The 16,762-nt window shown below is 40.4% G+C and overlaps 1 protein-coding gene across 1 annotated transcript; it reads right to left on the reverse strand.

Moving 5' to 3' along the window:
- Positions 1–14,775: 14,775 nt before the first annotated feature.
- On the reverse strand, positions 14,776–15,441 carry LOC127129843 (uncharacterized mitochondrial protein AtMg00810-like). The gene has a single exon (XM_051058961.1). It carries the CDS (start codon positions 15,439–15,441, stop codon positions 14,776–14,778), a length of 666 nt encoding a protein of 221 aa, XP_050914918.1.
- Positions 15,442–16,762: the final 1,321 nt, after the last annotated feature.

The raw sequence follows: 16,762 nt of genomic DNA on the forward strand, positions 1-16,762 counted from the left end.
GTCTAGCAATTACCTTCTATCAGGGGCCATATCTATTTTATATTTATAATGCTGGATGAAAGCATCGGATAAGTCTTGGAAACAACGAATTCTACTTCGATCAAGGCTTAAGGACCACTTAGAGGGAGCACCCCTCAAGCTATCTTGGAAGTAATGTGTCATAAGTTTATCGTCCTCGACGTGCGCAGCCATCTTTCGGTAGTACATGATGAGGTGACTTTTGGGGTATGAGTGGCCCTCGTACTTATCGAAATCAGGGGTCTTGAATTTCGAGGGAATCATAAGACTAGACACTAAAGACATCTCCCTAGCAGCAACACAAAATACTTGGTCACCTTGCATAGACCTTAATCTTTTCTCAAGAATATGGAAATTCTCCTTCATCCCTCTTATGAGTTCATGCCTTTTGTCATGTTCGTTAGAAAAATCTGGAGCATGTTATTGATCTTTGATATAAGGTTGCACACGTGCATGGATAGGAGGTGGTGAAAATGTGTGGACCAAGGGATGAGCCTCATTGATAGTTGGTAGAGGCAATGTTTGTTGAGTGGATTATACAACGCCAGGGGCGCCTTCAACTAGAGGTGTAAAGTCGGGAGGTAAATTGAAGATTGGCCAAGTAGTAGGCACCATTCTTATAGGTGGGGGTTCAACCGTAGGAAATGTAACCTCTGAGACGCCCGTTGTTTGAGTGTCCAACTTGTCCTTAATGACTTGTAGTATCTCCATGACTTGAACCATATTTCCTCGTTGGTCATCGAGTTCTGAGCTTACTCTCTCTAATTCTTGCTCTTGATCTGCCATTATTTGACGAGCGTTGGCTCGGGTGTTATAGTGGTGTTAGGGACTCAATGTGGAACTAGAAGAAGACACTGAAGCTATCGGAAATATAACCGAACATGGCGCATGCTCGAACATACAACAGAGTCGCCATCGAACTTTATTTATTCCTGGAGGAAAGGGAAAACATCGATAAAACCCGGGGGAAAGAGATATGTTGGGTAAGAAAGTCGGTTATGCAAGGGGAAGGTATTAGCACCCCAAACATCCATGGTACTCCATGGGAACTATTTAGATTTTTCTCTCTCGAATAGGTGTTATATCTAAAGATTACTCGCGAAAGAATGAGGGAAAAGGAAGGGAAATAGATAAAGTGCTTGGTGGGGATTAGGGCCCTCATGCCTACGTATCCTCATAATGCAATGAGAAATTCATAGCTTCGTAGTTCAAGGAACTAAATGCGGGAGATGAAAAGAAGTATGACCGAAGTATGGTCTGAACCAAAGGATAATGTTTTGAACTCGAATGAGGGTGAAAACGTGAACCCAAGAGTAAACTGGCTTTAACCAATATGTGGACTAGCCGGAAGCGTCTTCCACTATATGGTTTAGCCGAAAACAAGGAGAATTAAGTGTTTGGGTATGAGCCAACCAACTCTTGGTTCACAAGGTGACGTAAGAAGGAGAACAAAGAGGTAGCATATTTGGCTCAAAGGTCACTGATGTATCACATACAATGAAGGAAGATAGAATCTGAATGTATCATGGAAATGAATAGAGTGAAGTGACCAAAGTCACAGAATTGAATATTTGGTGACAAGTGACTGAAGAAGTGTTATTTGAAACCGAAAGGTGAAAGTGTATTGGAATCTATAAGAGAAATGGGATTTGTACCAAAGGGATATCTGGGTGACGAGCCAAACAACTCTAGATAGAAATGCGGACTTTACGTTAGGTGTCCTAAAAGAGTGTATATGGAATTCCAAGAAAGTGTATTTAGATGTCAAAGGAATAATATGTCATTGGGTGAGCGATTTATGATCGAAGGTAGGTGAAAGATATGAATAATACCCTAAGGCAGAGGCAGGAGTAATTAGAAGTATGCTCGCCAAGGATTCACATCCCCATGCATACGTATTCTCATTGTGCAATGAGAAAGTCAGAGAAATCGTAGTTCAGAACCACGAGAATAGAGAGAGAGAGAGAGAGAGAGAGAGAGAGATACAGTGATGAAAATTATAACTTGTACCAACAGAATGGTATCAAGGGAACCCACAAATGGGGGGCACTTGGAATCAAAGAGTAAACAAGCCTCTCAATCAAAGGAATGAATTAAATGTCTGGGTACGAGCATAACATCTCTGGATTCACAAGATGAACTCGTGCTACAACATTACAAACGGTAAAAGCGGGGCCCAAGAGAAAGTATCATGGTGTACAAGGAAACAGTATATCACTGGATAGGGAACAAAGAATTTGAGATCAAATAAGAATAGTATCTTGGATCCAAGAGAGGGATAGACTCTGAATCGAAGAGCAAAGTGGCATCCTAGCCAAAAAAATTAAATTAAATGTTTGAATACGAGTCAAACAACTCTTGATTGATGAGGTGGACTGTCGTTAGATCGTCCTAAAAGGATAGACAAGGAGTCCAAGGAGAAGTATGATTGATCTCAAAAAGATGGTATATATAGAATGAATGGAGAATTGATTGATTGATAAATAAGGTAGCAATAGATAAGGTAGATCAATAAATAAGATAGCTTGCGAAGAATCTGAATTCTCCTGCCTACGTATCCTTATAGTGCAATAAGGAAACCAAAGCTTTCATAGTTCAGCCCACTAGGGATGAAAACAAAGTGATTGGAGGCAAAAAAAGTTATTGAATGATTGAATATAAATGAATATAATGGAGAGATGAATTGAGAGACTTGACAGTCAATTGATATGAATCACACTAAAGTCTATGAATAAGGGCAAACGCTTTGAATATTTGGAACCTACGCCCCATACACAAAGTCTCTCTAGACGAGGATAGGAGAGACTCCGTCTCATCATTCCCTATTACTTAAGGCTCGTTTCGTACAATTTGAATCGTATTTACCAAGTGTTGACCTTTGATTTATCTTGTATAATCCGCTGGTTGATGTGATTGAGGATGCCTCGATTGAAGATCTTGACTTGAGGCTTCGAGCTCCACAATTTAGAATAAAAGTCTTATTAAGTGACCAAGAGTCTTTTGGTCACTCGATAGGAGAGACTCCGTCTCATCATTCCCTATTACTTAAGGCTCGTTTCGTACAATTTGAATCGTATTTACCAAGTGTTGACCTTTGATTTATCTTGTATAATCCGCTGCTTGATGTGATTGAGGATGCCTCGATTGAAGATCTTGACTTGAGGCTTAGAGCTTCACAATTTAGAATAAAAGTCTTATTAAGTGACCAAGAGTCTCTTGGTCACTCAATTTAGACAGTGGGATTATGCAAGTTCAAAGGATTTAATTGATCAAAATTGATTTTGATCAATCGGAGGGCTTGAAATGATTTGAGAAATTAGGTTAGACCTAATCTAATGGTTAGAAAATAAGTCACATTAACCTAAGGGTAAATGTTATGGTTAATCATTAATCTATGTAAAAATCCTAGGGGGGCATGTGAGTATTAATCAAAGTCTTGATTAAAATTCTATGTTAATTCTATTCCTAAGGGAGCATGTGATTATATGGATAAAATGCCCAAAATTACTCCTAAAGGGTAAAATGGTCTTTTCCCAAAAAATGTTCAATTATGAATACAAATTAAATCTCTAGTTAATCCCTAATTAGAAAACCACAAGGTGGATCAATTCCAAAAATTCTAAAATTAATCTATGTTTAGAAATTACACTATTGTTCAAAATCCAATTATTTCCTAATTGTTAACTAAACTAGATTAATCTAAAGAATCTAATTAAATTCTAAAATATAATAAAACCTAACCTAATTAATCCCTAATTAGAAATGATAAAAAACAAATTGTAGGTGTTTAATTGGCTGCATTATATGGTAAAACACTAATGTCTTGACTGATGTCATGACATGTATATGTGACTACATTGTAGTTACTGCAGGACTAGCTAACACAGGATTATTGAATGCTGTGACATTCATACCTGTCAACAGATACTAAGGAACAGAAGTTCTGTTAGAACTTAGTATTCATTTGCAGTCTGGTTATCAAGGAAGAACCAGACCTGGCATAAGGCCTACTGACTGAATGTCAAACTGGATGTTGTGACATTCATCATTGACAGCAGCTACTGAAGATTAGGCAGAGTGGTGTTCTGCTATACTTCAGCATAAAACTTAGTTTGTTCTTCAAGAGAATAACAGAACTAACTTAAGGCCAAATGTATAAATGTTAAGTTGGACACTTTGACATTTATTAATGTAAGTTGTTACTGTAGTATGGTCATTTTGATCATGTACAGGTCAGCAAATTGTACAGTCTGTTTTCTGGAAAAACAGACTCAGCATATGGACCTTGATGTCTAGCTGAATGTCGTGACATTCGTGCCTGACAGCATATGCTAAATTGTAGGTTGTTCAGTTTTCTGTTTCAGCTTTTTCTCAGGCTATTCTTTAGGGATTCAACAGCTGAGACAAAATCCAGGAAATCAACAACCAAGCTACATTCAATGAACCTAACAAAAAGCCTATTTGTTAGCAACCTAAATGTTGAATTTGAGGGAACTTGTGTGACCTAAAATTCAGGAAAATACAGGGGCAAAAGCCCAGGTGCTGCAATATAAAAAGGAAGGCATTCCTTCATTCAGTTTCGGGGATTTTGAGGCGTGAAGATTTAGTGTGTCCATCATACTTCACTGCTGTATTTTGTGAGTCTTGTATTAGACGTATCTTGTAAGCCAAGCCATTATCAAGTAGATGATTGCTTTGGCATAGGGTGTTCATTGAGTTGTAAGTGTTGTGTCACTCAAAGCTTTTAAGCGTGAGTGCTGTGTATCTTGATTTAAGCTGTGAAGCATAATCAAGAGTTGTTTTTGAAGTATGACTTCAAAGTGTCTTTAATATCACTGAGGTGATTGAGGGGGAGTGAGTAGGAACTCTGATCTTAGGTTAAGATTGAAATTGCATTGGGTAGGGATTAAGTGATAAGTTGTAAAAGGGTGAGTTTAGCTTTGAATTGATACTACTAATAGTGGATTTCCTCCCTGGCTTGGTAGCCCCCAGATGTAGGTCATGTTGGACTGAACTGGGTGAACAATTACTTGTGTTATTTACTGCACTTACTATTAAGTTCTGCATAATCCCTGTCTGTGCAGAATTGGATGTCATAACAACCTGTGTGACATCCAAAGTCTGATAACTAGAATTTCAATTGGTATCAGAGCAGGCACCCTGCCTGTGAAGTTCTGGGTGAGATCTAGGGAAGTTACTTTCTAGTACCATGGACAAGGATTTAGGACACTCAAACAGACCACCCATGTTGGATGGATCTAATTATGATGACTGGAAGCCTCGCATGATAGCCTTCTTAAGGTCTCTAGACAGCAAAGTCTGGAGAGCTGTCAACAAGGGATGGGAACATCCAACGAGGACTGATGAAGATGGAGTCAGTGTGCAGATTCCCGAAGAAGATTGGGACAAGGAACAAGAGGCATTAGCTCTTGGAAACTCCAAAGCCTTGAATGCACTGTTCAATGGAATCACTAAGAACATCTTCAGGCTGGTGCACCATTGTGAACTAGCTAAGGAAGTTTGGGATACCCTCAAGGTAACTCATGAAGGTACTTCCAAGGTGAAGATGTCCAAACTTCAGATGTTGACAACCAAGTTTGAAAATCTGAGGATAAAAGAGGATAAGACTATTCATGACTTTCACATGAATATTCTTGAAATTGCAAACACCTCTGGTGGACTAGGTGAGAAAATGACTAAAGAGAAACTTGTAAGAAAGATTCTCAGGTCCTTGCCTAAGAGGTTTGCTATGAAGGTCACTGCCATAGAGGAGGCTCAGGACATCAGCAATATGAAGGTAGATGAGCTCATTGGTTCTCTCCAAACCTTTGAAATGGGCTTAGGTGAGTATGCTGAGAAGAAGAAAAGCATAGCCTTTATATCAAATGCTGAAGAGGAGTCAGAAGAAGGATATACAGGAGGTGATGAAAGTATATCAGAAGCCTTAGCCATGCTTGGGAGGCAATTCATCAAGTTCATGAAGAAGATTGATCAAAGAGGTAGACCTAATGTCAAGAACATCCCGTCTGACATTAAGAAAAGATCAACTTCTGAGGAGAAGTTCAACCATGGGAAGGGAATCCAGTGTCATGGCTGTGAAGGGTATGGACACGTCAGAGCTGAATGTCCTACTTACCTCAAATTGCAAAATAAGGGGCTAGCTATCACATAGTCTGAAGGAGATTCTGAAAGTGAATCTGAAGGAGAATCTACCAAACATGTCACTGCACTAACCAGTGTGTGTGTCTCTGAAGATGACACAAGTGCAGATGAGCTGACATTTGATGAACTTGCTGCAGCATATAAGAAGCTGTGTACCACCAGTGCAGAAGTGCGTGCACAAGGAGAAAAGCAGAAGAAACTCATCAAGGAACTGGAAGATGAGAGACAGAAGCAACTGTCTTCCATAGAGGGGCTAAATGATGAGATAGCCCTGCTGACCTCCAAGCTGAACCAGATGACCAAATCCATCAGAATGATGAATAAGGGAACTGACACCTTGGAAGAAATTCTAAAGGTGGGACAGCAGTCTGGAACCAAATCTGGGCTAGGATTTGGAAAAAGAGCTGAACACAAACGCCCAAAGGCTAGAGTTCAGAAGTTCAAGCAGATGTCAAAGCCAATGTCTCAACATCGAGGAGCAAGGATGAATGATCATCAGAAGAGGAAATACCAGAATTGGAGGTGTCACCACTGTGGCAGGCTTGGACATATAAAAGCCTTCTGCTACTGGATTCATGGCTTCCCTAACAGAGCCTCACATGTCAGACCTAAGCATAAAACACGTAAGCGATGTGTTCCCATTAAGAAGCAACAATGGTATGCTAGGATAGCACACACTGCCCTAAGGGCTTCTTCCAGAGAAGACTGGTACTTTGACAGTGGATGCTCAAGACATATGACTGGTATGGAAAATCTACTGGTAGATATTCAACCTCACACTACCAGCTATGTGACTTTTGGTGATGGTGCCAAAGGAAAAATAAGAGGTGTGGGCAAACTGGACTGTTCTGGAGTGCCAAAACTGAACAATGTGCTGTTAGTAAGAGGACTAACTGCAAACCTCATCAGCATAAGTCAGCTGTGTGATCAAGGTTTTCATGTTCAGTTTACTAAGGAGCTGTGCATTGTGACAAATGGTGACAATCAGGAAGTTATGAGAGGAACCAGGTCCAAAGACAACTGCTACCTGTGGGAACCTGATCTCTCTAACTTTTCCACAACATGCTCCTCAACCAAGGAAGAACAGGAGGTGAAGCTGTGGCATAGAAGACTTGGACATCTCCACTTACGGGGAATGAAGAAGATCATATCCAAGGAAGCAGTCAGAGGAATGCCAAAGCTTCTGATTGATGAAGGAAGAGTCTGTGGAGAATGCCAAGTGGGCAAGCAAACCAAGATGTCACACCCAAAGCTGGGACATTCCACAACCTCCAGAGTTCTGGAACTGCTGCACATGGACCTAATGGGACCTATGCAGGTTGAAAGTCTTGGTGGGAAGAAGTATGCCTACGTGGTGGTTGATGACCATTCCAGATACACGTGGATAAGCTTCACCAGAGAGAAGTCAGATACATTTGATATCTTCAAAGATCTGTGCATAAGACTTCAAAGGGAAAAGGACAGTTGTGTGGTCCGGATTAGAAGTGATCATGGTACTGAATTCAAGAATTCCAAGTTTGATGAGTTTTGCTCATCTGAAGGAATAAGCCATGAGTTCTCCTCCCCTATAACTCCTCAGCAGAATGGAATAGTTGAAAGAAAAAATAGAACTATTCAAGAATCTGCCAGAGCAATGATTCATGCAAAGAAGCTCCCTATGCACTTTTGGGCTGAAGCAATGAATACCGCGTGCTATGTTCACAACAGAGTCACCTTGAGAAAAGGAACCTCCTCCACTCTGTATGAAATATGGAAGGGCAGAAAACCCACTATGAAGTACTTTCATATTTTTGGAAGTAAATGCTACATTCTCACAGATCGTGAACAGAGAAGGAAGCTAGATCCCAAAAGTGATGAAGGCGTATTTCTGGGATACTCCACTAACAGCAGAGCCTATAGAGTGTTCAACTACAGGACCAATGTCCTGATGGAGTCCATAAATGTCATTGTGGATGATAAAGAGGAAGGAACCGATGTCATGGAGGATGTTGAAACATTCCTTGACAGTCCAACTGACAGTCCAGTCAAGCCTGAAGAAGTACAGGAACCTTCTCCTGAATGTGAAGTAGAAGCACCCACCAAAGTGCCATCTATCAGAATTCAGAAAGACCACCCTAAGGATCTTATCATAGGGGATCCCACCAGTGGTGTAACTACCAGGTCAAGAGGAATAAACTCAAATTCCTGCTTTGTTTCCAAGGTTGAACCAAAGAATGTGAAAGAAGCCCTGACTGATGAATACTGGATCATTGCCATGCAAGAGGAACTCGAGCAGTTCACAAGGCATGAAGTATGGGAGCTGGTTCCAAGACCTGAAGGGTCCAACATCATTGGTACCAAGTGGATCTACAAAAACAAATCTGATGAGAAAGGAGTAATTACTAGAAATAAAGCAAGACTAGTAGCTCAAGGATACACTCAAGTTGAAGGAGTAGACTTTGATGAGACATTTGCTCATGTGGCTAGACTTGAGTCCATCAGATTGCTGTTGGGGGTAGCATGCATCCTGAAGTTTAAGCTATTCCAAATGGATGTGAAGAGTGCATTCTTGAATGGCTACCTGAATGAAGAAGTCTATGTGGAACAACCCAAAGGGTTCTGTGATCCTAACCAACCTGAGCATGTATACAAGTTGAAGAAAGCCTTGTACGGGTTGAAGCAAGCACCCAGAGCTTGGTATGAAAGGTTAACCGAATTTCTGACCACAAATGGATACAGAAAGGGTGGCATAGACTTTGTGAAGGATGAAGAAGGCAAAATCATGATAGCTCAAATCTATGTTGATGATATAGTCTTTGGTGGAATGTCAGAACAAATGGTTAACAAATTTGTTCACCAGATGCAGTCTGAGTTTGAAATGAGTTTAGTGGGAGAACTGACCTATTTCCTTGGAATGCAAGTAAACCAAATGGAGGACTCTATGTTTCTCTCCCAAAGCAAGTATGCCAAGAACATAGTTAAGAAGTTTGGTATGGATAATGCCAGGCACAAGAGGACTCCTGCTCCTACTCATCTGAAGTTAACTAAAGATGATGGAGGACCTAGTGTCGATCAATGCCTGTACAGAAGCATGATAGGTAGTCTGCTGTATCTAACTGCAAGTAGACCTGACATTTCTTATGCAGTTGGAGTGTGTGCCAGATACCAAGCAGAGCCCAAGGTGAGCCACTTGAATCAAGTCAAAAGGATTCTCAAGTACATCAATGGGACGTGTGACTATGGGATGCTGTATTCACATGGGTCTGAGCCTGTCCTATCTGGGTACTGTGATGCTGATTGGGCTGGAAGTGCTGATGACAGAAAAAGCACATCAGGTGGATGTTTCTTCTTAGGAGAAAACCTCATATCGTGGTTCAGCAAGAAGCAGAATTGTGTCTCTCTGTCCACTGCAGAGGCTGAATACATAGCTGCAGGAAGCAGTTGCTCCCAACTGGTCTGGATGAAACAGATGCTCACTGAGTACAATGTCTCTCAAAATGTCATGACATTGTTCTATGATAATCTCAGTGCCATCAATATCTCCAAGAATCCCATCCAACACAGCAGGACCAAACATATTGACATTAGGCACCACTTCATCAGAGATCTGGTGGAAGACAAGGTGATCACTTTGGAACATGTAGCCACGGATCTTCAACTGGCTGACATATTTACAAAGGCTCTGGATGCTACTCAGTTTGAAAACTTAAGGAGCAAACTGGGAATATGTCTCTTTGAGACCTTATAGCAACCACTGATGTTTGGGATAAATTGTTTAATATATTTGCCTATTAAACAATTTGTACTAGGCTATGATGGGTCAACAGATCATAGCTATGCTGCTTACAACAAGGGTGGATACAAGAAGGTAAGGAGACACCCTACAGAGAAAAGGCCACTGTACCTGCAGGAGTTCAAGGATGTTGTTCATGCAGGAGTAGTTCTGGATGTCAGAAACAAAATCATGGCATCTGATATGGTGGTACCTACTGTAAAGCAAAAGTGGGTGATTACTTGATCGAAGCTGTGAAGCAAGATCAAGTGGATGTGAACTTGGTTGAAACTGTGAAGTAAAACCAAGTCTGGAACTCTGTCATTGTGCTCTGGCTATGTTGTTCGCTTTGGCAACATTTTTGACAAAAAGGGGGAGTAATAACCACCAATACCCCTGACAAACAGAGTGGGTCTCTACAACAGACTCTCATGACAGATCTGAAGATTCCCCCCCTGCAGCTGATGTTGAAGTTTAGGTGCAACTTCTAATATGTGTGTGCTGCTATGTGAAGTTTTTATTTAACTTCCATGTGTGTGAGTGTGCTGCCACTCTGAGTGTATTAGCTAGTATTATTCCGCTGCTATGAACTCTGTTATGGGGATCAAAGTGTTTTAGCCAAAAATTTGCCAAAGGGGGAGTTTGTAGGTGTTTAATTGGCTGCATTATATGGTAAAACACTAATGTCTTGACTGATGTCATGACATGTATATGTGACTACATTGTAGTTACTGCAGGACTAGCTAACACAGGATTATTGAATGCTGTGACATTCATACTTGTCAACAGATACTAAGGAACAGAAGTTCTGTTAGAACTTAGTATTCATTTGCAGTCTGGTTATCAAGGAAGAACCAGACCTGGCATAAGGCCTACTGACTGAATGTCAAACTGGATGTTGTGACATTCATCATTGACAGCAGCTACTGAAGATTAGGCAGAGTGGTGTTCTGCTATACTTCAGCATAAAACTTAGTTTGTTCTTCAAGAGAATAACAGAACTAACTTAAGGCCAAATGTATAAATGTTAAGTTGGACACTTTGACATTTATTAATGTAAGCTGTTACTGTAGTATGGTCATTTTGATCATGTACAGGTCAGCAAATTGTACAGTCTGTTTTCTGGAAAAACAGACTCAGCATATGGACCTTGATGTCTAGCTGAATGTCGTGACATTCGTGCCTGACAGCATATGCTAAATTGTAGGTTGTTCAGTTTTCTGTTTCAGCTTTTTCTCAGGCTATTCTTTAGGGATTCAACAGCTGAGACAAAATCCAGGAAATCAACAACCAAGCTACATTCAATGAACCTAACAAATAGCCTATTTGTTAGCAACCTAAATGTTGAATTTGAGGGAACTTGTGTGACCTAAAATTCAGGAAAATACAGGTGCAAAAGCCCAGGTGCTGCAATATAAAAAGGAAGGCATTCCTTCATTCAGTTTCGGGGATTTTGAGGCGTGAAGATTTAGTGTGTCCATCATACTTCACTGCTGTATTTTGTGAGTCTTGTATTAGACGTATCTTGTAAGCCAAGCCATTATCAAGTAGATGATTGCTTTGGCATAGGGTGTTCATTGAGTTGTAAGTGTTGTGTCACTCAAAGCTTTTAAGCGTGAGTGCCGTGTATCTTGATTTAAGCTGTGAAGCATAATCAAGAGTTGTTTTTGAAGTGTGACTTCAAAGTGTCTTTAATATCACTGAGGTGATTGAGGGGGAGTGAGTAGGAACTCTGATCTTAGGTTAAGATTGAAATTGCATTGGGTAGGGATTAAGTGATAAGTTGTAAACGGGTGAGTTTAGCTTTGAATTGATACTACTAATAGTGGATTTCCTCCCTGGCTTGGTAGCCCCCAGATGTAGGTCATGTTGGACTGAACTGGGTGAACAATTACTTGTGTTATTTACTGCACTTACTATTAAGTTCTGCATAATCCCTGTCTGTGCAGAATTGGATGTCATAACAACCTGTGTGACATCCAAAGTCTGATAACTAGAATTTCACAAATAATAAAATGACAAAACAATATTAAAAATTAGAAATTAAAATGCAATTAGAACAAAATGGGCCAAGGGGGTGCATGCCTCGAAGAGGGTGTGAGAAATGAAATTCTGGCGTAGTGGGCTTACAACAAGGCCCAAAATCTCATGCATTGGGCCTTAGTTGCAAAGCCCACATAGAATATAGCTTCTGGCCAAGAGGGTGTGTATGGAATTTACAGAGTGAGAGAGCAAAACTAATAGGCTTGAGTGATCCAAGCCCAAACATAAGTCAAATCCAATGGAGTCCATTTGACTTGGCTAAAGTCAGCAGGTTTGAATTTCTCAAACGCGCGTTCTTGTTCATGGCCATTCCCAGGTTGCTCCACCGTACTTCCACCATGGGCCACCGCACCGACCGTTGCTCCCGACGGCGGTGGCCACCAAATAAAAAATAGAGCTATCCAAATTCTCCTCCTCTCACGTTCTAACCTAATCCACCCTCAATTCTGAGCAAATACTCTCCTAGAATCCTAACCGAAGCAAAATAAACCATGAACCCTAGCCGTTTAATCTCAAATTACACCCTGGACATGTTGATTCAAAGCCTCTGGGATTGGGGATTTGGTTCTTCTCCTCACACTCTACAGTTTACGCACGAGAAATGGAAGAAAACAAGGGATAAAGAACTCACCATGACCGAAGATTTCGCTGGAGTCAAGTAAATGCTTCTATATCCTTGCCTTTGGTTCGCCCGTCACTTCTTCTTCTTCTCTCGGTACTTCTTCTTCTTCTTCTGGATTGAGTGAGATCTTGAGGGGGTTTAAGCACAACAGATTTGAAGCTCTAATGGTGAGCTTCAACTGTTTCTAGAGAGTGCGTGTAGTGAGGGCGAGGAAGAGGATTCGCAAATGATTGGAATGTGAGTGTAATGATTTCCAAGGGTTTAGAAATGATGGAGGTGATGTTAATTTATAATGGTTAGGCTTGGATTAGTGTAGGTTAGGAGTTAGTTATGATTTAGGTTTGGAAGTTGCTTGGGAAAAAGTTAGAATGAACTCAGAGAGTTTAGTTGGTTAACTCACTGAGTTAGAGGTTAGTTGGTGAAAATTTAAGTTGGTTAATTGGTGAGCGTTAAGTGATTCTGTTAGTGACTGGCCAATGCAGGTTGTTTTTGAATTGAAGTTATATGGACCTAGGTTGGTGACCTACTGAACCTGTTGTAGGTAATGTTTTAATGTGTTCAGTAAGGCAATTCATAGGTTTGGAGTAATTGGCTTGTTATTCAGCTGGCTCAGGTGCAGGGTAACAAGTGGAATTGTGCACAACCTGTCTGAACCAAGTTATTGAACTCCATCTGCACATGTTTCTTGTGATGCTTACAATTTTTTTGTATTGTCATGTGATTTTGTGCAATGTTCATGTTGCATTCTTGATGTGAACTGGCACCAGGGTTGTGCTATCATTTGTTCATTGATTTGTTCCTGTTTATGTTGATCCGGGCCTGGTTTTGAGCTTGTTTGTTTGCTTGCGCAGGTCTGGAATTGCAACAGGTTGGGGCAATTCAAAGCATGGCATTGGTTTACCTTTGCTTGGGTGGTTTTGCAGCTTAGCAGTGTTGGTTGCAAGTCATTTATTTTAGCCTATGCATGGTGACATGGCAAGGACAATGTTGATGTTTTGCAGGTGTTGAAGCCATGTTAGATTGATGTGCATCTCATGGATTGGATTTTCTGCAAAAATGGACCTACTATGGTGGTGCAGTAGCAAGAACTTGCAAGTTTTGCTAGTGTGTGGTTGATTGTCTTATGGAATTTAGGTTAGATTTTGTACTTGGTTAGGTGTTGATCTATAGCATGATTGTTGCTTAATCTAACTATGCTGCATTAACTTGTTTGAATGACCCTGTTAGGTTTTGGTTGTATAATGCAACTCGGTTGTGGGACTGGGAATGCCATGTGAATGTTGTTTAGTAGTTGCTGCTACTGTTTATGGCCTGGTGATGGATTGATGGTGTGTGCAGCTAGTGTCGATGTCTTCCAACAAGTCAGTATATACTGCTATGTGTTCATGCTTTTACTGCATTGCATTGGATTGTTGGGACAATGTGATGTTCTGATGCGGGTTCATATGGTCATGCAGTGGGGTATTCAACTCAGGATTTAGGTTTGTCATACGGCCAGTGGTTTCAAGTATGTATGGTATGGCTTCATGAATTCACACCCTGTACTGCTTGGTATTTATTATCTTGGTGAATTGCCCTGCTGTTATTGTACATGCTACAAATGTGTCTTGCCATGTTTTTGCATTTATGATGCAGTTTGTATGATGATGTTGTTGTCATGATATGACTGGCTGCAGTATATATGTTTTGTTGCAGGTGTAACTTGGTCTTGGCAGCGTGTGCTGCAGGTGCAACTATGGTTCTTGGTTGGCTCAAAAACATGCAATGTATAGAAATATATTGTATATTTCATCGTGATAGGAACTATTACATTGTAAGGTATAAATAGGATACAACAAGCTGTACTAACTTGTTAATAAACAGAGAAATAACTCCCTATAATTGTAGCTACCTAAATAAGGAAATAATAATACTAGAGAATAAATCTATTTACACCACTGTTTTGTAACAGCTTAACAAATCATAATTAAATGATTATGATTTGATATGTGCTAATCTTCAACGCTCCCCCTCAATCTGGGTGGTAGATGTCTATCATACCCAGATTGGATTTGATATTTTCATAAGTATTCCTTGGAAGAGCCTTGGTTAAGATATCTGCAGTTTGCTTGCATGATGGGACATGATCAATATTTATAATCTTCTGATCAATTTTTTCTTTAATGAAGTGTCGGTCAATTTACACATGTTTTGTTCTATCATGTTGGACTGGGTTCTTTGCAATGCTTATAGCAGCTTTGTTATCATATAGTAACCTCACAGAATGGTTCACATGAATTTTGATTTCATCTAGCATGCTCTTAAGCCACATTCCTCCACAAATACCTAGGGCCATAGCTCTAAATTTTGCTTCTGCACTACTCCTCACCACTACAAATTGCTTCTTGCTTCTCCAAGTTACTAGGTTCCCCCACACAAATGAACAATAGACTGTAGTCGATTTTCTGTCTGTGGAGCATCCTGCCCAATCTGAATTTGTATAAACTTCAATGTCCCTGTTTGAATTCCTCTTGAAGTGGAGGCCTCGGCCTGGTGTGCCTTTGAGATATTGGAGGATTCTATTCGCCATTTTCATGTTAGACTCAGTTGGATTTGACATGTAGCGACTAGCCAAGCTTACAGCGAACCCAATGTCGGGCCTAGTGTGAGATAGGTAGATTAGTTTCCCAACTAAACTTTGATATCTATCTTTGTCGGCTGGTGGACTTTCATCTTCTCTTCCTTTTATTTGTTCTATTGGTGTATTAGCTGCCTTGCACCCAAGCATTCCAGTTTCTTGAAGTAAGTCAAGGGTGTATTTCCTTTGTGATACATAGATACCATCCTTTGTTCGAGCAACTTCCATCCCTAAAAAATACTTCAGTTGTCCCAAGTCCTTAACTTCAAATTCCTTTGCCAAGAGTCCCTTTAAATGATCAATTTGATCATAATCATTTCCTGTAATAACGATATCATCAACATAAACAATAAACAAAGCTACTTTTCCTTCCATGGAGTGTTTAACATAGTGTGGTCTGATTGGCATTGGTTGAACCCGTCTTTCTTTACAACTCGAGTCAATCTATCAAACCACGCCCTTGGAGACTGCTTGAGGCCATAAAGGGATTTTCGGAGCCTGCACACCATATTTGCAATGTTGGATGATTCAAGTCCAGGAGGAATCTGCATATAAACTTCCTCTTCTAGGTCACCATTTAAGAAGGCATTCTTGATATCTAGTTGATGGAGTGGCCAATCTAAATTTGCAGCCAAAGAGAGAATAACTCTAACTGAGTTCAGTTTGGCCACCGGTGCAAAAGTCTCTTCATAGTCTACTCCATATGATTGAGTAAATCCCTTTGCTACAAGTCGAGCTTTGTACCGATTTACACTCCCATCTGCATTATACTTCATGGAGAATATCCATTTGCATCCTATCGGCTTCTTCCCAGATGGTAGGCTTGTGATCTCCCAACTGCCATTCTTAATTAAGGCCTGAACCTTTTCAGTTACGGCTGCTGCCCATTCAGAATTTTGGAGTGCCTCATGGATGTTGCTCGGAATATGTGTATTGTCAAGGGCTGTTACAAACGTCTTGTAACTCTGGGACAATTTTCCATAAGATACAAATCTTTCAATGGGATGTTTAGTACACGATCTTACATTTTTTTCTCAAAGCAATAGGAATATTAATGTCATCAACATTCACAGAGTTAGGAGCAGTATTACCTAAGGGAACGTCATTTTCTAGAGTCTTGGAGGTTTCTTGGTTCTGCCTTGGAGCTGTGCAGGACTCTATTCCCTTCTTGCTCTTCCTGGAGTACAGTTTCACGTTGTTTTCTGGTGCAGTTTCTGTTGTAGGGGCTGTAGTTTCTACTGCAATTTCCTCTACATTTTCTAACGTAGTTTCTTCTGGTCCATGTGTAGGTTCTACAGTTTCTGTTGCATTTTCATTTGGTTCAGGTGTAGGTTTTGATGCCTCTGCAGTGAGTTTGGGTTCAGTTAGCTCAAGTTCCAAAAGTTGGGATTTTACCACTTCAATTGGATAGATGTTCTCCCCCTGAATGCCAACTTTGGGATAATATGGTTGACTCTCAAAAAAGTTACATCCATGGTGTGGTAGAATTTTTTGTTTTGAGGTGAATAACATTTGTATCCCTTTTGGTGAGGAGAGTAGCCGAGGAATA

Source organism: Lathyrus oleraceus, chromosome 3 (genome assembly GCF_024323335.1).
Source record: "Lathyrus oleraceus cultivar Zhongwan6 chromosome 3, CAAS_Psat_ZW6_1.0, whole genome shotgun sequence".
NCBI classification, from domain to species: domain Eukaryota; kingdom Viridiplantae; phylum Streptophyta; class Magnoliopsida; order Fabales; family Fabaceae; genus Lathyrus; species Lathyrus oleraceus.